The sequence below is a fragment of the Wasmannia auropunctata genome, unplaced genomic scaffold (assembly GCF_000956235.1).
Source record: "Wasmannia auropunctata unplaced genomic scaffold, wasmannia.A_1.0 LD334185.1, whole genome shotgun sequence".
NCBI lineage: Eukaryota > Metazoa > Arthropoda > Insecta > Hymenoptera > Formicidae > Wasmannia > Wasmannia auropunctata.
In genome coordinates this window covers 107,302-129,770 of record NW_012028705.1, presented here as the reverse complement: position 1 = coordinate 129,770, position 22,469 = coordinate 107,302, and the positions used below count along the sequence as shown (strand labels likewise).

At 40.8% G+C, this 22,469-nt stretch overlaps 1 protein-coding gene across 2 annotated transcripts in view; it reads left to right on the top strand.

The window, feature by feature from the left end:
- Window positions 1-2,669: 2,669 nt before the first annotated feature.
- The window catches only part of LOC105459531 (POU domain, class 2, transcription factor 1-like), a 118,724-nt gene continuing 98,924 nt past the window's right edge, over window positions 2,670-22,469 (top strand). For both annotated transcript variants that reach the window (XM_011705651.1, XM_011705650.1), the window contains exon 1: window positions 2,670-3,503. In XM_011705651.1, the coding sequence (XP_011703953.1) occupies window positions 2,933-3,503 (571 nt within the window). In that variant the 5' untranslated portion in view covers window positions 2,670-2,932. The remainder of the gene's footprint in view (window positions 3,504-22,469) is intronic.

The following is a 22,469-nucleotide window of genomic DNA, read 5'->3' as shown; positions in this document are numbered from 1 at the left end:
TTGTATGTCAGTTTTGGCAGGGACATCATAAGCTAGCACAGTAATCACATTGTTTGGCAGATCGCCCTCTTGAGTAATTTCAACCTGCATTTATCTGTTGCCATATCTCATCGGTGTCAATCGGACCGTAATACCACTAGTTCTCAATCCCCAGGTATATCAATTCTAAAAATCTCTGGAGAAGAAATCTCAATGCTTTATCATCAGCCATCAGTTGATTCACGTTCTTAATATATTTCTAAATGTTAAGTACTTCAGTAATCACGTAATCGATATTTTTTATCTTGAATTTTAAAAATCTATATACATAAAATTCTTTAAAAAATTCTTCGAAATAATTTAGCGAACACTTTTAAAATTCAGATTTTTAGTCTGAAGTATTAAATTAATTATTTTGAGAGAAATTATTTTACGATATCTAACAATTGAAACGTGCAAATATTACTCTGCGAAACACTTGACTCTTCCGGCGAATAAACACAGTAGTCAAAAGGATAGAGATTTGCGTGGGTGGTCCAGCGTGAGAGGCTTCTTGTGAATTCTCCTCTAACTAATTCCATCTCTGACTCTTCTTTACGTGCACGCTGACCACATTATCTTACACTATCTGCGGTTGTACATCGTGTGCGTCCACGTGATATTTCCAAGATATTTAAACGGATATACCGCATACGGTGCATTTTCACGTTCAGCGCATTTGGTTACCCTCAGCCTCGTCTGGTTCCCATTAGAGAAAACCGCGAAGAAGCATGCGAATCGAACCGGTCCGGTGCAACTCGCCACCGGATTGGCCAGCTCCGGAATCAAGCCGAGTTTAATTCTTAAGCATTGGTCACGGAACGGGTCTTTAAGTATCAAGGTCTAATCGTCATCATCTCCACCGGGTAGGGCAGGTAGCGCGGCTATTGGTCGTGAGAGTTGCATATGCAAATTCGTTTGCTTGCTCTCTTTCCTTCTCTCCCTCTTTCTTGTTTCTTTCTCTTTCTCTGTCTCTCTTCGGCTTTGCGGACAGCAGTCGATGCACGCGAGATGAAAAAGGCGCGCTCGCGTTCGCGCGAGTTTCGCGGCCGGAGAACTCGCCTCTGGCTTGTCGGGCGGAGCCGCGTTTTCTTGCGATTGGAGGCGGCGTTCCCCACCGACGCGTTGACTGCCCCCACCTTGGCAATCATGCAGTCTGTGTTAGACTCGGCCACGCTTTTCGTTCCACACTCGGCTCTCCTTGTCTCGCTTCTGTTTGATCGAGGCCGCCGGTGCCCTGTCCTTGTCGCTCGAACGGCTTCTCCTCTTCCTTCTCGGAGACCCAACAACTCCCCCACTTTGGGTTACTCCGTTCTGCGACCGCGTTCGCCGTGGCCGGTAGGCGGCCAAGCGAACGTACATGAGTCCTCTAGTGTAGCTGCACACATGCACGCGACAGCATCTGACCGCTGTACCACCAGCCGCCGCCGCCGTAGCCGCAGCTGCAGCCGTAGCTACCGCCGTCGTAACGCGTCGCGTAAACTCTCATCCAAGTGTGTCTTTGATCACGCCGAACGAGAAGGACGCGTCGACAGGTTGACCTGACTCATCCTGTTGACAGGTCGCAGGTAGTTATTGCCATTGGCGCTCTTTAACTGCATCGTCATCGGTCGATTTGATGCGCTACCTCGTGACAGATCGGCGCTGATCATCGCACGTGTTATTTAGGATGACGTGATTATCTAACAAATACGATACGGCGGCGAAGAGTGGTAAATTAGTGTAGTGACTTGGCTGAGCTAGTCAAAACGCGACCACTGATGATGTTAGCGAAATAGTGTTCGTTGATGAGTTCATCAGCAAGTGCTCTTATCCCTGGCACATTAATGACACTTGCAAATTATACTGCCGTAAAGACTTTTTGCGAATCCGAGTTTGAAGTGAGTATGTGTCGTCAAGAAATTCGGATTGAATTTTAATCAGAACGATTAACAGTTTGAGCCAGTGACAGCAGTGCCGGCACTTCACGTGCTCCGCAGCCAATGTTTTGACAGTCATCTAACAGAAGCGATACGACCAAGAGACATGTTATAAAGATACAGTTGTGATGAAGATAAAGATTGTCCTTGCAAATAACAACGGTCAGATCTTAGGTATTTTACGCGGTAAACAAGTCGTGCATTGGATAGTTACATCTTAAACTGGAGTACATCGCTACCACAAGAACGTGTACGTGACTGTGAGACTCCTGAATCAGTGTAGTGCATTTTTCAAAGTACTGTGTTTTCAAGAACTCGAGGACATTGACTGGATGTCACGCAGAGGAAAATTATGTTGACTAGTACGCAGTGAATGTCTCAAGGTGTGATTTTCGTGTTAAGACCGTTAGAAACAAATAACCGTGGATGTTTCTTGATTAGTCGATTGAATCGAATCCAAGTATAATACTTTGAGACGGTATTTTGTCTTCAAAGCGCTCTACGAGCGATGATAGTCGACGCAAGCCGTTAAGTTAGCAGCGGACGATCTCCCACTGTGTGGAACGGTGCGATCCTTCGTTGAAAGCAGAAATCAGCAGGTGACCACGTTGGATCTCGCGGCGTTGACTGCCTACGGGGGCGTTTCGGGACCCAGGGTCGCGGTGGCGGGCACCGGGGTCCTTGCGCTGCCCCGCTTGATACCCGACAAGGGTTTATCATCGCCCGGAGGCCAGTCGAAGTCAAAGTCCGCAGGGCTGGCGGGTCTCGACAGCGAGGCGGTGCGCCGGTGGGTCGCGGAGGCCACGCGAACCGTCCGGCAGTTCCCGCATCCGGTGGTAGTGCCTGTGAGTTCTCCGCAACATCAACAGCAGCAGCAGCAGCAGCATCGTCAATCACAGCAGCAACATCAACACCATCATCATACTACCCACAGGCAACGTCAGGAAGCCAGCCCACCGTCGGTGGGACTGTCCCCCTTCGTTCTACCGGTATCGATGACGCAGACTCCCAGTATGCGTCTGCTGGAGAACAACAACTTGGTCGAAGTTGCCATGGCCCAGCAGCAACAACAGCAACAGTCCCAGCAGTCGACACAGAAGCAAAAGCAGACAAGTCCTACGAATAATAACACCATTGAAGCCTGGAGATCGATTCAAGGCGGTCCTCAGTGGTGGAGTCCGCCCAGTAGTATTCAACAAGAACAGCAGCAGCAACAGCAAGTATCGTCGATTGCACAGGTTTCTCAACCGCAAAGTCTGGTGGCCGGATCGGTATGTGGCCAGGTGCAGAAGCATCAGCCGCAAGTGCAATCGGAAATCGATCAGCCGCTCGACTTCTCCGTTGGCTCTCTGCAGCAGCAGAGGCTGCATTCGCGCGTAAGGACTATGCACGAGAGACTTCAAGGTAGGATGCATGACAACAACAACGGAACGGGCGGTCAGAAGATCACCAGGGGAGACGTTAGCAGACGAAGCTATAGCCCCAGTGAAGCTAGTACAAGCAGCAGCGAAGACGAGGGTGTCTCTACTGGCGGCAGTCCTACGGGACCTCTTCGAGGCGCTTCGGGTGAGCGTCGATTAAATTACACACGTTTCGTTAGAGTCTATGGGATATATATTCAGAGTCACCATGATTCGTTAATTTGTGATTATAAAGCTTAATATGAAACGAAGGAAGGGAGACGGTACTCTGTTATTTTTCTCTCTTTTGCTCATATGTTCTTCTTTAATATTAAATTTATACGATAGTATATACAATTTTTATGCATTCATACGATTAATTCTCTCAATTAATTATTTTTGGAAACTTACGTAGCGTAACATAACTGTTGTATAAATCGAAGCTAAATAATTGAAGTAATGTTTTAATCTCGTTGAGTACATAGATTAAGTTAACTTCTTATTATTTCTCTTTCTCTCTCTCTCTCTCTCTCTCTCTCTCTCTCTCTCTCTCACGCACACACGCACACACACTACTCTCTCTCTCTCTCTCTCTCTCTCTCTCTCTCTCTCTCTCTCTCTCACAAAAGTAATTATTTTATTATTAAATGCAATTGATAGCATATCGATATGAAGGCTAATATAAGCAGGTATCTATCTTTATCGCAATTTCTCGGTTCGCTCAATTAAAAGAGGATATTGCGCGACAGTTAAACAGCTTGCCATTATCAATACTGAATCGCGGACATAAGTTAAACAATCAGAATTATCTGATTAAATGTAGATTAATACGTTCATATATCGCTGCAAATAATGGCGGGAATCAAGCATTTTGTAGAAAACGTTATGTTTGTCAGCTGCCCGTACAGTCTGTCGTTGCATTCTCGACGCCCCCGCGTTGCATTGTTGCTTTCCATGGAAGCATTGTGCATCGTGGCATTGTATCGGGTCATATGGGTCCCCCTCTCCCTCCCTCTCCTCAATCGCGAGAAACGATTTATGTGAAACGACCGGATTTTGCATTAATGCATCTCGTTCCTGCTATTCTGTGCACGGAACGTGTGCCAATTGAACTAGGAGATTAAATTTAGAGGGTGAATTTATTTTAGAAGGAAGAATCGCGATGTGCTTGTATTTTGCACGAGGACAGACTATTATTCATGATGCTATTTTCAACAATCAGAATGATACGCAACCATCCGATATTTATTCCTAAAATTCCTAAAAATAACACAATAATCTTGTGTTAATGTACATATAAGATACTCAGATTATTGTGTAGATTACTATGAAGATGTTACGACGTTTCCATCGTCATTATATGACGATGACTAATCGGCACTCGTTAACGATTCGCTATCATGTCAACGCGCATTCGCGCATTTGTAAAATTAGTTGGAGTGCTATCTATGTTAAGACCGAATTTAAGAATCGATATCGCGCATTAACAGATGGACTGAGTCACCATCAATCGTTTTGACGGTTATTTCCATGCCGGGACATTGATCATGTAATTTCAATCAACGCTCAGCGTCAATTATTCGCTCATGATATATGCTCCCTCCACGCTCCCGCGTCTTTGGACGTTATTAATTAGGTGCAAAGTTGTACACACGGGCTTATTAATAGCCGCGGCGTGCGCGCGCCGCACGTTTCTGCTTTCAATTCAGAATTACCGGTTCCTGATAAACGTGCGATTCACGGCCGTTGCACGTGTCGCTTGTAACGTATCTCTTTCTCTCGTCAACAATCGCGCGCAACGTACAGATAAAATCTTGAGTCGCGCCGGTATCGCGTGATAATATATATAATGAATAGTTCCCGGTTAGTAGTAGACGTATGTTATGTTCCATAAAAGCAGTTTCGCTAAAAATTACCTTTAATTTTTGCCAAAGGTCTCTATGAGGGTCGACAGGAAGCACACGTCTTGAACCATCAATTTATGTTATTATCGCTTACATTTTTATATTGATATTATCATTATAGTACGATCACTCGTTAGAAAAAAAATTCATTAGGAGTTGCGTTAATAGAACAGATAATCACGATAAGAGAGAAAAAAATATTGATTAAGGTGGATTCTGTCGAGAGAGAACATAATATAATTTTTTACACAGCCTTCTCTATAACTGCGATATGTGACGCGATAAATTGAAAATTAATAACATTGAAGATGTTGTTAATGTACGTTGATTAGCTGCGATAAGCGCTAGATCAGTGGGATAGGCAGAAAAATTACAAACCAATTGATACTATTGATAAAAATGCGTATCGCTTTAGTCGACCCGGTGTTGTTAATCTATGGCAATTACGCGACGTGTATTCCTCGTATTCAAGCACCTGATATCGAGGTTATCCGTATGATAAGTCCTTCCTCTACATAGTTGCACTAATATTTAAAAAAAGTGCAATGGTAAATATGCGATGCTGCGTATGAACGGGAAGGAAAAATAATCGTTATCGTATCAGTCGATAACGTCTTAGCTCTAGTACTTGTTTGAATAAATATTCCACGTAGTTGCGTGATCGCATGGTTATTTTCGGCGTATGTTGAAATCGTGACACAAAAATCACTCTTAATAAGTCGTGCGTAAATATCAATGTATTTTTATCTTTGCTAATCGATCAACAAATATTCGGCTCATATAAAGAGAAATTATTATACCACAAAATGTCGATCGTAATTATCAATATAACATAAACATTAGGGACTCGATTAATTGAGATAGCTATTTTGCTTAAGAAATTATATTTGGGGCAAGAGGAGATTATTCGAAAAATGAATATCTAATATTTCTGAGAATTATAAATTATTTTGATTATATCTATTCCCATTTGATGGTATTCATAATCAACGATGATGATTCCGCATCTCGTCCTTGATGAAAGTGCGCGCAGAGTATGGGCAGTTCCAGGTACACGTTTCATAGGGCCAAGGACCTGTTCCATGCTAGCCCGGGTGTATTACGATGTAACCTGATACGCGTTTGATTCTATGTTATTTGCAAGCAGGTGTATCGGCGCAACAATGTTTATCGGCGTAATTAGATTCTATACCTATATAATCTTTATCACACGTCAGTGAGTTGTGGCACAGGGAAAATTATGCTTTCAGAACGCGCATGCACGATGATAATAATTTTCTCGAACACCTCCACTACATTGATTTCGATTGTCACGCCTTTTTACTGCTTATTGATCAATAATCGGCAAGATGTACGATTTCTCACGTAAACTTATGAAATGTTGACAATATAAAAATAAGTTTGGTATTAAGCCATACTTAAACGTATATGTTTACGAAAAGGAAATAAAATTTTATCAAATTCATATTATTTATTATATAAATTTAATAAAATATAATTATTACATATTTTATTAAACTTATATAATTAAAATATTATATTTATTAACAAGATGTAAATTTTAAAGCGTTCGTATTGATCAGATTGAAATATTTAATATTATGAATTTTTGGCCTTATTATGATCTTCTTGGCATAAAATATTTTCTTAATAAAGTTAATATATTTGTTTTTAGTATCATATTAGTATATTTAATCTATAAATTGTAATATTTGTTATTATTTAATATTTTAGAATTCTTTAAGTCATACTTATTTTAACGATTATCCGTTTCCATTTATTTATGTTTAATTTAACTGAAAATACACGAATTTAATGTAGAACAGCAAATGCCGATAACAATTCGTGATTACCCATTAGAACTATGTCGAAAAGCCATCATGTTTCTTCTTTTATTAGCGTTTTCTGTGACTTGTCCGAATGCATTCGAGTGCCGTCGGATCACTCGCGTGCGGAAAATTAGACGGCCTTCCGATTTGTAAGAGTACTCATGAGGTACATGCCGATCCCTCTCACGTTACTCTCTTCGTGATCAATGATCTTCGAGCTTCGAATGTGTCGACGGAAATTCTACGAAGTCCATTCTGATTTTTCTAAAACGAAACCCAAGCCCTCGAAGGATCTCGTGATTTAGGTAATCATTTTCCTCTTGATGCGTTTGAAAGTTTCTTAGCTTTCGTTGCCTGGACTCTCTTACTTATGCCTTGCAAGGGTTATGAAAATTTATAAATAATAGTAATCAATCGTGAGAAATAATAACGTGCGAAATTTTGCATTTCCTTTTCAATTATGTTCATTCGCTACAACATTCATTCTAACATCAACTAATCGCTATGCTGCAGACATGTAAACATCGATAAATAATATTTGACTATTCGCGTTGGTGGGTATGTCTACGAATCGACGTTGTAGCCCGAGATTATTTAGGTCGTCAGTCGAGATTATTAATCAATCGCTACCTAACAAGATACTAATTAATTATTAATTCTATTATACATTAAGTCGCGCAGCGGCCAATGAGAAGGCACGCAATCGAGCGCGCGCGTTATTCTCATTCTGTTTTATGCTGGTGCCCGCGCGCGTCATTAACTTATGATTAGCTGTATAAAATCGCGGCGCGCGTCGATAAAAAATGTATATCGATACGACCGGTGCATCGGCGATGCCGCTCGCTGTATATCGGTCGGCGTTTCGTCGGGATCTATCTATCGAACGTCGGCAGTCGATGACGGATAAAATCGCATTTATTGACTCGCGCCAGATTAATCGCGACCGAATAATATATTTATCTTTACTGCCCGGCCCGAGTCTCCACGGCCGTACGAGTGAAACGGCTTTTATCGATCGGCGATCTCTCGCTCGCGTCACTCGAGAAACGAAGGCTTGGCTCGAAGATAAAAAGCCGACGCGTTAAAGAGGCGGCCGGAAGCGCGCGGTACCTTGCACGGCTAATACGCACAATGACTATGAATACATAAAGACGCGTTATCAAATGGGATTTGTTCAGCGGATAACGCAGTCAAGGAAAAAGAGCTGCGAGTAATAAAGAAAAATTAGTACTCAACAGAGACACTTTAAGTTTGAGTCTTTTATTTCCTACAATTAGTACTACGATTTCTCTTTCTTAAAAACACAAATTAACATTATAGTAAAGTATATTAATGTAAGCAGATTGCAACTTTTTATGTACAAGCAATTACTGATAATTATTTTCGTGTAATTTTCCTATAGAGAAATCATATCTTAGGGTTTTTTGTAATCATTATAAAATCTTGCGTTATATGGATATAATTATTCACTACTTTGAATATGTAAATAGTTACACGGCTATATCGTTTATCGTACAGTTTAATCGTAAACCGGAATTCCAAGAAACGTGAAGTAACGGCGGATATGACTGATCATACCAAAAAATCTTTTCATCGAACGCATATGCTGGCATGTATGGCATATATATACTTGGCATATATATGCTTCGCTTGCAACAGTAAGACTTTTGTCGCAATAGATATCCTGAGAATTTATACGCGATGAATTTAATTAATCTATAATTGGCATTCTGTCATGTGCGCGAGTTACACGATAATCGATTCTAAATAATTGCAAAGGAAAGAACATGTGCAAATACGGCAGCTATTAGCGATGTCCTATACGCCTCTCGCATATTTATTAGAATCGCCTGAAGGATCTCTTGCAGGATTTCTAGGATTCTTTATAGAAGAGCCTCAACTTTATCGATTACATTGAATTTTTTTTAGAAAGGGTGCTAACTTTATAGATACCACTAGCCATTTCAGAATTATTTTTTTCTCCTGTGAAGACTGTCTAGAATAATCATCGATGTGCGTGCACATGGTCGAATATGTGATGATACGATGATACGATTTTAATGAAAAACCCGCTATTCCTAGAAGAAGCCGGAAGCGTCCGAATCGTTTGCGTTGCGTCACCGGCAGCACGGCATAATGCCTCCTTATTTGCATTGTCCGTCGGGTTTCCGATTATACCCTATACGACCCTCGAATTAAGGCCCCGACCGTAACCTGCCCGAAACGCTTCGGGCTAGCACACCGAATCCCGATTATTACGTTGAGACGTACACAGCGCGCCTTCCGAGGACGATCGTCGACACGTGACTTGTTGAAGAACCCGTCACTTGAGCGGACCACTCGAAAAGTAATGCCGGTTTTTAATATACGAACTTCACGCTACTTGCGTTTGTATCTTATGATGAATCGACGGATAGATCAAAATTTTATTAATATCCGTGTTAACTCGTAGAACTGTAATTTTATTCTTTTTTTTTTTGTAAAGAGAAGTCTTTCCGACAATAAAACGAGAAATTAAAATTAAATTTTAGTCGCAAACGAACTCGGTGATAAACTATCGGAATAAAATATTATTTGAATTTAAAGTAAAGAATTGATTGAAATCGCGGCGAACCTATTGTAGCTTTAACAACGTTGCTTTGGACGCACGGCGCGCAATCGTCGCTCTAAAAATCTTACCTGTTACCTTGAGAGGTACACGGACTCGTCGCACGGAAAAGCTTGAGATACGTGACTCGTACGAGTGGGTGGTGGACATAGGGAGGTCGGTTCGCGGGAATGGGAAATAGCAGTGCGGGGATTCCTGGTAGATAGGCAGAGGTAGTAAGGGAGGCACCTATAGAGCCCATGGCAGGTAAAGCCGATGGATAAATCTCACCTTGGATAGGTCAGGTTGGGTCGGGAGGATTCCGTCGAGAAGGACCGTGCAAGGGTCACGTGGATACACCCTTCCTCTTTCTTTCCTCGCTTCGTGTCTCCTTTCTCCCTTTCTCTCTCGTTCTCGTGTAAGTGCTCCTTTTCTAGGATACGCGGAAACCCGTAGGCCTCTCTAACCCTTGCTGAAGATGCATTTCGGCCCGGGCGCGACACGCGCGCGGTGCGACACGTGCACGTGTGCGAGACAGCCGGCTGTTCATGTACACGCGACAACAAATCACTAGCGCGACGCGTGACACGCGCCTGATTTTCTCGCACCTTATCTTATGCTAGCCTTAGAAATATAGAGATATTTTCTGTGTACAAAGTGTGTTCTAAACTTAAATTTTTTTTCCATCAATCATCTATGAACTCTTTCTTTAATAAATCTTTAATAAAAACGTTGGCGGATCTAAAATAAATCTTATTTTTTTTATTCAATTTAAAGTGATACTATACGAATATAAATAAGTAAAATTGTATTTTATATATAAGACTTAACTGATATTCTGAAAATACTTAAGATCGATAGATTAACAAAATATATAACATTTTAATGAATTAAGAGAGATCTAATACCAAGATTGAGAAACTTGAAATAACTCAAGGTTTTTTTCGTGTGTCTTCAGAGACACACTGCTCCAAAAATAATGCACCATGAAGGACATGGGAATGCATCAATCGATACGTCTCGCGCGCAACTCGATGCGATCGTAATCACCACTAATCCCTGTCCCGCGTTTTAACTGATGCCGCGCCATAACTCTTCGTTACAACGTAGCATTGCTGAACGCGACATGCAAATTATGACTCGCATCGTTACTACGTTCCGCGGGGCGATCGATACGATCTCTCGCGTCGATGACGGATGTACCGGACGGATGCGGCCGCTCGTCGAGTGCAGCTCGGGTAGAGGTGCACGGACGACCTTGCCGCCTTGGGTCTCTCGGAAAAGGAAACGTACTTCTCATAATGAAACCTATCATGGCACGTACGCTGCATAGCGAGATAATGCGCCGAGCAGGCTGTACCGACACGTAGAGACACCACGCACGCTCTGTGGGATGTTAACTCCATGTTCACACGTACTCGTATTCACAGATTGCCTGTTTGTAGTTGAAGACTATGAAGCACGATGTTTATCGCACACTAGTTACACAGTCTACTTAAGATATATGCTTGCTGAATGAAATTCGAGATCCTTTTTCTATAGGAACGAAAATTTAAATTTAGCATTGGATACCTATAGATTTTTTTTTTTAGCTGAAACAAGAATTTTATAGCAATACTAAATAACATAATTAAACTTGTAGTAATTATGAAATATTATAATTTACAAAAAGTATTTTGTAATCATATTTTTTATATATATTTAGACTGATTAATTAGTGCGGTTTTATTAAAATTAAAGTAAAAAGTCGATAAGATTTAGATAAAGTCCGTTATCGATGTCGCTTTTTGTCCGAATTCTGAGAATACGTTCTGCTATACGAATCAATTTCAATAACATTTCTCAACATCGCGAGATCGTGACGCATACGCGCGTTGCGTCTCGCTCCAAGGATCGCGGCAGATGCGTTTGCACCTAGCAAGCCGGATAAATGATGGAAATCACCATATTCATTGCATTTGTCGGCGTACCGTTGCCGAGCCGTACGCCGTATTTGGCGGTTGCGTATGCTAATTCGCCGTCGCGCACGATTGGCAGTCTAGGTTGAAGCGGCCGCGGAGGCGCGTATACGAGCTAAAAGGACAAGCTGCATAATCCCGCGATCTTGTTGATTCGTCTTCTCCCGAGTGAATTTATTCCCTCCGACAAAATCGACCGTCTCGGGCTGAAAACCGCGCGACAAAATGTCCGTCTTGGAAATGTTAGAAATGTTAACGAGAAGCGGCGAGCCGTAGTTAGAATCCGTGGTAAGAGATTCTGCAAAAGGGGATACAGTGCGCGCGCGCGTCCTTCGTCGCGGCGATCCCGGCAAAAGTAATGAAATAACGACGTTGCTCACCTCAACGCGCGCCAGATTGGTCGAACGGAAAATGATCTCTCTCACGATTATCGATTATGACTCGTGTGATTTGCACGACGTCGCGATATCGGTGTAATACGATGCGCGGTAGCCAAGAGAGAGAGAGAGAGAGAGAGAGAGAGAGAGAGAGAGAGAGAGAGAGAGAGAGAGAGAGAGAGAGAGAGAGAGAGAGAGGTGCGTGAATCAGAATAATACGCGCGCAGATTGCGCCAGCTTCTCTGTGATTTACCCCATGGGAAGTCGGAACGTTCTGGATCATCGGCAAGGAATGTAAGGACGACACGCGAAACGGAACGCCGATTGCCGGATTCCGATAAGATTGTGAAAGTACTTGGTCCACGTCATTACGGATTCTTCGTGACTTACGAAAATCCGAGGTTAATTGATTCTCTCACTTGCGAAACTTACATTGCAACCATGTGAATGAAGTCTTTATGTATTCTAGAACATCTCAAAGTAATTGTTAAGATAGCTAAAGTTACAAGAGATGACTTAGAGAGATAAAAATAAAATTGAGAGAGAGAGAGAGAGAGAGAGGGAGGGGGGGGGGGGAAAGATTACAGCTGAACACAATATTCTTTTTCATACTACACCTTTTTCTTTGGTTATTACATTGATTCACAACACCTGTCTATCCCAAATTTATTGTGATTGACTCGAGCGGGATAATTTACCTTTCGAAATATTACGATTACAAAGACCGTTCCTTCCGAATACTACACAATTGGGGCTCATAAAGGAATCGATCAAACACGCTTTTGAAAAATACGGGAGTATCATGCCGGTAAGCCCGTTTAAGCCGACATTCATCTGCTTGCTTAAACTGCTTTGCCAGTCATTGCGGTTCCCGCATCCTGCTGCAATTTTGACCTGCATGCCGCTCAGAATTTCATACGGTTTCGCATGCCATATGTTCGTATGCAAATTGTGCCTTTTCTATTCAGTAAGTTTCGGCGTATATACGATATAATACCGCGTTGCGATTGGATCCGGCTGAATCAGACACGGAAAGCATGTCAAAGCCAATTAAAGATTTCACATTGCATTTACTTACAGTTGCGTTATTCGACGAGTATAAAGTTACAATCCAACTGACGATAACGAGATAAAATTTTTATTCTCGTTCATGTTTCTCGCGAACGCATTCAATTTGACGCGATTCTCTACGTGGAAAAACTCTTTTTCTGCACGTCGAGCAAAATCTGCATAATTCGCGAACAACGTTGTGTAAAAACGCGTGCGTAAATTAATTGGCGCCTAAGAATCCGGCACGCATCGACGGCATTCTAATTGCGTCATTGTCTCGTGAGATGCTTTTGCACGATTAGTATATAATTTGAATAATCAAAGCGTGATTTTGCGCGCAACAAGATGAACGGGCGATTTATCGGTGCATATTTATCGCATAACGCATCGAATCGCGATTTAATCGGGATTAAGAAACTTTTTTCATGCAACAGTATAACTGTATCTGTGACGTTGCACTCTATTGCACTCACATGTGTGTAACTTTTATTAGGTGCATATTCAGCCAAAAATTTGCATTTCACTAATGACTTTTGTACTGTTATTACCAAGATATTTTGATTATAATTTCTTCATGATTTGATTGTTGTTCTTAACCATTAAATGATTTAGCAAAGTAAATCTATGTTAATATAAAGTCTAACAATGCACACGTGTAAATCTAAAATATTAATATTAATTATAGGAAATAAAAGATGTGAAAAATGTAAAATTCGAAGAAAATTTACACAATGAGAGTACGTCTGCTTTCATACAATAATTATTATAATTTTGTTACATTTACCGGAAGTAAGATTCCATTGGAAAAACAGTGCTGTCTAATGATAGAAGACGCGCGGGAGGTCGAGTCGTTTCAAATTTCGCACTATTATATGAGTCAGCAGTAGGGTGATAGTAACGCAGCCAGAGACGCGGGGGTCGTTTTAAGTAAAGATAATGACAGTGTACACAGAAACATGCGTGCCTAATGCCGACACACGTCCCCGCGGCCACTCTCGCCGCTTCCTGCCTCATGTATTCAAATTAAACCACGTAACACCGTCATGGAGCTTGTATAATGGTAATGATGATGGTAAATGAGAACCATGGACGCCTTCGTTCATCGCCGCCAGATCTCGGGAAAGTGCTATGATTTCACGAGTCGCATGACGCTGCACACTCTTCGCGGGCGTCGCGATTATTTGCGAACATTCTGCCACCGCGGTTCACGGCTAATAATTCATTTCGGAAATTATGCGAAAAATTACGTATTTCTTGGATTTATCATCGATGCGTCAACGTCGCGAAATTATATTTTTGATAAGAAAGCATAGCATTCCGATGCGATTCCAAATAAAAATAACGTGATTAATGCATTCAATGATCAATTATAACGTCACATGTCGCAGTATGACACAAGAAAGAGATCATTGCCCCGCGCGAAGAAACTAATCTGTCCTCGGGATCATTTCGTGATTCCTTCGGATCTGCTTTCTTTGTCCCGTCTCGTTTTCTTTTTTTTTTTCTCTACGTTGAGCCTAATAACCTCTTCCGGACCTGCGGTCTCGTGTTCCTCGAGAATGTCGTTCCACGATATAATTAGTTAGGAGACGCTTAATGTAATTTTAATAACTAGATAAATAAACATAAGCGTAAGCAAGACGGGCGTAATTTGAATCCGGATGTGCCGACGATGAGCGGCTTCGATAAAGCATAATGTTAATGTCTCACCATATAGAGAGAAACTGCATACCTCGTCCTGTCCTTGTCGCATGAATTGTGCTTGTCTCGCCTCTGTCGTGCCGTTGCACGCGATGCGTGCGTGTGATGCGTGCGTGCGTGCGTGGTCATGTTATTTCGTAGTTTATGCAACGTATGCTAATTCGACGCGCGCAGCCGTTCCCCAAATAATGAATAATCAGAATCACAGACTTGTTGGCCGCGTTGGCTGAACTTTACACTGAATCTATTGGACACACTAGATATTTGTTACATAATCTATTTTAGAATTGTGTAAATAATTTATTAAATGTCCGTTGGTACGATATACTTGAGACTTTTAAACTTGAACGACATAAACATTTCTGAAAAAAAATAGCGTAGTATATTATAATATTTTTATTCTATCCTATTCCCTATTATTAAGTTTAAAAGTTTGTAGATTCTTCTTTCTTGTTAATAATAGCGTGACTTATTAGACTTGCTTCAGCTCTAACACCTATTTCTTTCTCGACGCACCTGCAATAATTTTATCATTAATTCTTAGTTCCATAGAAGGAGTAAGGAGAGAAAGAGAGGAGATAATCAGGTTTTTTCACGCCTACTTTTTTCTCCATTATTCCATTTCATACGCACTGACTGTAATATGCAAACGATTAGATATTCAGATCGTACATCTCCCCTACAAGCTGTTATGGCATTTCTGCCGCTCTCTCGGACGCGATTTCCACTCAAACGCGCCGTGTTTAATTATATTAAAATACTTCTAATGATTATGCACGAAGTTCTTATGGAAGCAGGTGTTGAAAAATGGCGATGTAAAAAGATATCTTTCTTTCATCTGACGTATCTGATATAATCTAATAAAAGGGAATACAGGAGTGAGAGAAAACTCTTACATATTTTCTAATAATAATTAATTTTTTTCAATATACAAAAATATTTAATCCTTGCTGTGCCGCTTGAAATATATCACATTTATCATTCTTAATTTCAGTTTATTGCTAATTTTGATCTTCCGGAAAGGGTTCGTCATGAATTTTTATGGACCTGCGCTCAAGGTTTTTAAACTGTTTTCGTAGTAGTTAATAAATCGCCTGTCGTCATGCAACGCGTACAAATTTGCAGCAAAGTTGCGAGCAGAGATATCGTCGCGTTAACTCGCGCAGCCGCTACGAAGATTGATGGAACGCGAGTCGCGGGCATGATCGCGGCCACGAGAATGATCTTACACCCTTGTCAGCGTTATCTAGATAGAAACTCAAATTCGCCATTCAGTTAGAACGCGTCGCTATTAATTAATCATACCATCCCGTGCGGCGCTCCAATTTGAAACGGGGCAATCGACATTTGTAAATATCTTACAACCTAGCGATTTACCGATCATAATAATGCAAGAATTCCTGGCCTCGTGCCAGTGTAATTGCAGCATAAGCACAATTAGCTCATCTAACAAAATGTGAAATCAATTAGCCGCGTTGTATGTATGGATCAATGCACTCGATCGTGGTCACGATCCAAGCCATCACGTTTCTTCAACCGTACGCAATTTGTATCTTTAAAAACCTCTATTGCTTTCTTTTTACGTGATGTTATGAAGTGGTTACTATTAATCTGAACATCTTCGTTCATATTAAGTTTTCAGAACGTTTCAATATATTTTGAGGAAACTTTTAAACGAGATTGACGGATAAACAAATATGTGTATATATATATATATATATATATATATATAACTAAAACATTCCAAAATATTTTTATGTAGTTACAATTTCATGTGCAATTTTATATAAAATTATATTCTGTAATAAAAGTTCTATGCATTTGTATTATCCATCTTCATCGATTAGTGATAATTACAGCAGCACGTATGTCATACAGCATGTATGTCAACGCCTTTGTCAGCCGTTATTACGATGAGAATGCAAATTTATTAACGAGCAAAACATTCGCTTATTAATTGGCAATATATCTGCGTCACGCATGATGACCTAATTTTTTTTTACATATCTTCAATTAATTGTAAGCTTTCGATCTCTTCGAAGGTAGTCGTATTTATACATATAGATACGATTAAAGTTTAATTATTATATCTATACATTTCAAATTCAAATTATTATATATTATCTTATTGTTAGAATAAAATGCTTGAGAAAGAAAGGGAGAGAGACAAATAGATAAGACATTATTAATATCTTTAATCACTTCTAATTACTTTATCTCTAATCTTTTAATTGACGTATTATTAATGTGTTGGTAAAAAATAATCATTCTTCTTTCTGTTTCCCTGATTCTAAAAATATTCGATATACACATATATTCATACGTATTACTCGCACGTGTTCTGGTTTTTCTGACAAGACGAAAGAGTAAGCCCTCCCAAGTTGCTTATTGTTTACGATGCTTTAATTAGTCGGCTAATGTGACCAGGATAAAACTATACAAGTTCCTTGTCGGATGTGTTTCCGGTGAATCATGGGAATTATTTCCGTACATGCAAATATTATATCAACGAAAAGGCGAATCGAGTCGTATTTCCGGAACGATCTCATCGTGTGATAAGAACAACCACGCGTGACTAAGGATAAATTACTTCACTGCATACATTATTTTTTTATATATTTGAATATTACTTAAAATATGGAGTATTTTACTGGGAAAGAGAGATTAAAAATATATTATATATTTTTTAGTATTATAAAATTACGTTTTTATTGAAAGAAAGTAACGTGCTTTTAAAAATAAATGCATTATTCGACATTTTTTCTTTTAATCCAATTTAAAAATAATTTCCTGTTTTCGCATTACGTCATGTGTTTAAATTATTATTTCAAGCGTGGCATTATCTCCTACAATTATCTCATTTTGCCGCGATATCTCGTGCCAGCCATTTATAAGCGATCTACTCGTAAATGATACGAATCGACGTTCTAAAATCAGTGACATTATAATCTTAATCGTGGATAAGTAAAACGCGAGCCGTTAGAAGTGCTTATACTTTTTCACACTCACGATACCAACTGCCTAATTACACGTTCCTGATTACACCGTATCTGCGAACGTGGGTTAAATGTATCTGAGATTTATACACTTACACGAAGCTTGCACAAAATGAGTAACGTTCCAATCGCGACTAACGATCACTAACGGCACGTAAATGTCATGGAAAATCGAATGTTAATGATATTTGAAGAGAACGGACTCGGTAATTACAATGGGGCGAGCGCACGAAACGCGAGGACGTTCCTCTGGGCGATAATCACATTTAAGGATATCTTCACGCATGTGGTGGTACATATTAGGCGACTTAACGAGTCAAGCGTGCTTAACGGCGCGTTGAGCAGTTCCTTGGGATTAACTGGCCGTGCCTAAACGCGTTAATATATTATTGTACCGGGCGCGTACAGAGAAAGACAGAGGTAATTAACCCTCGCAGCCTCGTAAGCAGCCATATTTTAAGGTCCACTTGCACGTGTCTCTGCGGTAACTTCTTAATCGTCCGTACGACTTCATCACGCCAGTGATTTCATTCCGACGTTCCCTTTCTTCCTTTCTTTTTAATCGCTCCGGGTGCGAGTTTGTGGTCGTTAACCTCACCGAGGGCAAGGGTCGAATTATGCTGTGCTCCGAATTTCCCGCTTTGCGATTTGAGCAAAGGTACGCGCGTGCTCATTCTAATTTCAATATTAAGGTACCGTTTGTTAAACAGAATGTGTCGATGAAACAATACAGTATAAATACATATCTTTCTTTTTATCCTTTGTGCGAGAACTATCCGATTAATACGCGACGACCACCGTAAAGTAATTAAGGACATTATCATTTGTATCTTGCCCTTAATTCTTTTGAAAGTACTTTCGAAAGTAAATCGCATTTAATCTCTCGTAAGGCTTTATGACAGTATTTGCATCCGTCCGTTCGTTCTGTGCGAATGATTCGTAATTGTATGCGTATATTGTAAGTGAGAATAGTAAAGGGTAGTCGAGTACTCCGAAGCGGAATAATTATGCAGAATTTCCGCGAAAAGGAATAACGTACAGAACAATGAAAAGTAACGAAAGGGTGCGTTGCTTGCTCATGATTCATACATTAATTTTTTACGTATTTTGTTGTTCATGAATCTATTCTCATACTGTTGTACTTTATGCACAAATTGACGTGATTTTTGATTAATTAATATCTAGCAAACGATTTATTATATATTTGTAATATTTTTTATTACGAAATATTACTTCTTTTAATGTACTGTAATATTATTGCATTTGACGTTATGTGCACTGTTTTATTATCGAATTAAAATGAATCGATGACTTAAGCGTTATTATAGATGGAAAATGATCGTGTAATTAATTTAAACTTAATTAGCTTAATTGGAAATCAATGTTGGTCACGCGATTCAGCGGACCATTAATCGCTAATAAAATTACTTTCGGCGCTCGGCATGGCATGTTAAATTTCACAATCGCACAAGCAAATCCCTCCACAAAGTTTCTATTGTACAAATCTAAAATGCACATCAGAGAGAAATGGCATTCCTTTCCGCGTTCTGATAATTCTGAAAATCGTATTATATTATTAATTCCAATCTATCCGGTGTTGTAATAGTCAAACGGACTGTCGGCCGCTTCTCGATCGGTTTCTCTTTCTTTTTTCTCGATCCCCGAGCCTAGCTGTAACTATCGTCAACAACGAGATTCTGCTGGATCTTAATATCGATTTATCGATCGTCGACTTCCGCGAAGTATCATAAACCTCTGCCCGTTAAGGCGCGGTTAGGGCCGCTCGCCGATTTGCGAGATGCAGGAAAACCGCGTACATCCTTTTTTCGTTCGCGTTCGTTCTCATTGCACCGCGCGTTACCGCGGCTTCTCGCGCAACAGAGAGAGAGGAAATTAATCCTAAGAACACGGCTTTTTGTCGATGTGAACACCCAAGTGGCCACGACGTGTTCTCTAAACGCGTAAGGTTCAGGTGAGTCAATTTGCGTCACTTTGGCGTGTTGATATCCGTTCATTGACTACACCGTGGAAGAGAAAGCTTGAATTTAACATAAAGTAAATTTTATTTATTAAACTTATAAAAAATATTAAATATTATTAAAAAGTTAGTATAATAGATCTACATTGCCGATGAATTTAAATATTACGACGATTATATTGAAATTTACAATATTGTTTGCATTATGAAACGTGAGCTAATATACGTTCTTCCGAAGCAACATTCTTTTTTTCTTCATACCCGTAACCTGATTAGGCTGGTTAGCACATTCGTACTGTTCTTCTCTTCATCTTATTACTCGCGACTAAAGTCTGACCGACGATTTCGCTATCGGCATGCAACTTTGACAGCGTGATGTCGAGAGAAAGCCGTTCCAATCTCAGTGAGGATGACAGTGTATTAGTAAAAACGACGGTAAGAGGTTCAGAGACGCTGCGAAGAGGCCCCCCACGTAAAAGGGGGCCCGATTCGACGGGGATAAGAATGCCGCGCGCGCGCGCGCGCGGGCGCGTAAGACCCGGCTTGGCGGTTCGGCGGCGGTTTACGAGTCGCGGCGAGCGCGGTCGTAAAGTTTACCATTGCGCGCATAAACCGGCGCGATAATGATTACTACTTCCGCGCGGCGTGTCCCTCTCTGCCGAGAGGAAGTCGGCGTTTCGCGGATCGCCGTATCTCATGATCGGCCGTCGTTCGAGCTTTTGTTCGCGTCCGAAGCGGGCGGGCCGGCGCGGGCCCATTGTGTGTCCAACTTCTTTCTCTCTCTCTCGACGCTCTCTCGAAGCCCTCGCTACCTAAACTCTCTCCTGGCACGAAATGCGTGCCTACCACCGCGGTCGCTTACTTTTTTGCCCACGTAACTCTCATTTTGATCAATTTGAGTTTTTTGCCGGGGCGGCAACCGTTGACTTTACTACCGAGACCTCATCTCCACTCTTCGCCCGTTCGTCCCGTCCTTTCTTCGTCTTCCTCTCGGTTCCTTTCCTCTCTCTCTCTCTCTCTCTCTCTCTTTCCCCCCCTCCCCCGCCTCTCTCTTATGTTCTCCTTCTCTCTTTTTCCCTCGTCTTCCTCACTCTCGCTCGTTGATTACCTTTCTCAGTGATCTCCCATCTCTTTCTCTCGTACGCACGCATACGTTAAATCTCATCTTCTGTCTCACGTGCTCCTTCCGTCGGCATAGTGATTCACTCGCTCGCTCATGTTGAGCTTCCGTGACGTCCGGAGTCACCGCTAGACAGAGAGAGAGAAGGGTACAGTGACGGATTGTTAGCCGGGGGGCGGGTCTGATAGTTGGCACTCTTCTGTCTTTTAGAATCGTGTGGCGGAAGTGCCTCGTACTCGCCGCGAGTTTCGTGTTTCGTATGTCTATAAATGCACGAAACGCAATAATTTCGTCTTCCGGTCGAATGTTGCTTCAGCATTGAGGATTAATTTCGAATTTGATCGTATCGTAAATAGTAAACGTTTGACATACATGATTTAAGAATATAGAAGCAATCTGATAATATTTAATAAAAACATAATTGAATGTAGAATAACATAAACGAGAAATGGGGAATAATCTACCTACTGTAAGATTATATTTCCCGTTGATTAATGTCTTGTAAATTACATATAAATTGTGAACCACGTTGCTTTTGCGTTTAAATGTTCGGCAAACTGGTCGAGTGAAGTCTCCCGTCCGGCTAATCGTAGAATTGTACGTGACCGATCAAGCTATCTTGTCGATTCGTGCTGTAAAGCATACCGTGAACGGAATCGTGAAGACCGTCGCGCGCGTTGGACATTCTCTATTCGCTACGGTCAGATACTGAACACGTGTTGCGTGTACGCTGCTACCGTCATACGTGAAACAATAGTTAACAGATTTCTTTGGGTAAATATATTTCTTCGTTTTTTAATATCTGTGCGATTCAAGATGTAATTTAACATGCATTTATATCTATAAAATATAAATTTTTCGAGTCCAATATAAAACATACTTTCCTTTCAGTATATATGGCATTTATATTTACTAATGTGTGCGAGATTTGCAATTTTCCCGAAGTTTTTTTTTCGTCCAAATTAATACCCGCGTTAGATTCGCAAATTATTCGCATTGCTTAATAGTTGCGCGACATATTTGCTCACCGCGAGAAAATACGTACACAAGATCGTCGAAACGAGACTTTCCCATTATCGAGTGAAAGAATAGAGGCTGGCCTCGAAGTAACCGCAATAAGTCACGGAAAAGAGTAGTCGATGCTCCCGGAAGTAGAGTTGGCGGCGAATGAGCTAACGGATGGACACCGCGGACTATTATTTAACTCTAATTGATGATAGCTCGCAAACTGTTCCACATTGATGGTCATCGATAATCGCTAATGATTCCGATCTCTAGCGCACTGCTGAGGGGCACCGCGAAATATAATCCTCTCGGTGCTCTCTATCTCTATCGTACGCGTGAGCATCTCGAGGTGCACGCAAGTGTACGATGATCGATATTTCGCACGAGAAGTATATCGATATTCGGCATAGATATTTCTCTGTTCCTTTAACGGTACCGAATTTAGGCTTCTCACGTCTCTCACGACCTAGTTTAGTGAGATACATATATGGGCTTCTTATAGAACCGAATATGAATGCAATCTCTTTTTTTTTATATTATATTTACGTTATATTATCGCATTTATTTATTACAACTTTTACAATTTATTGTCATATAATATAAATTAATGTAGAAGATTCTTTAAAT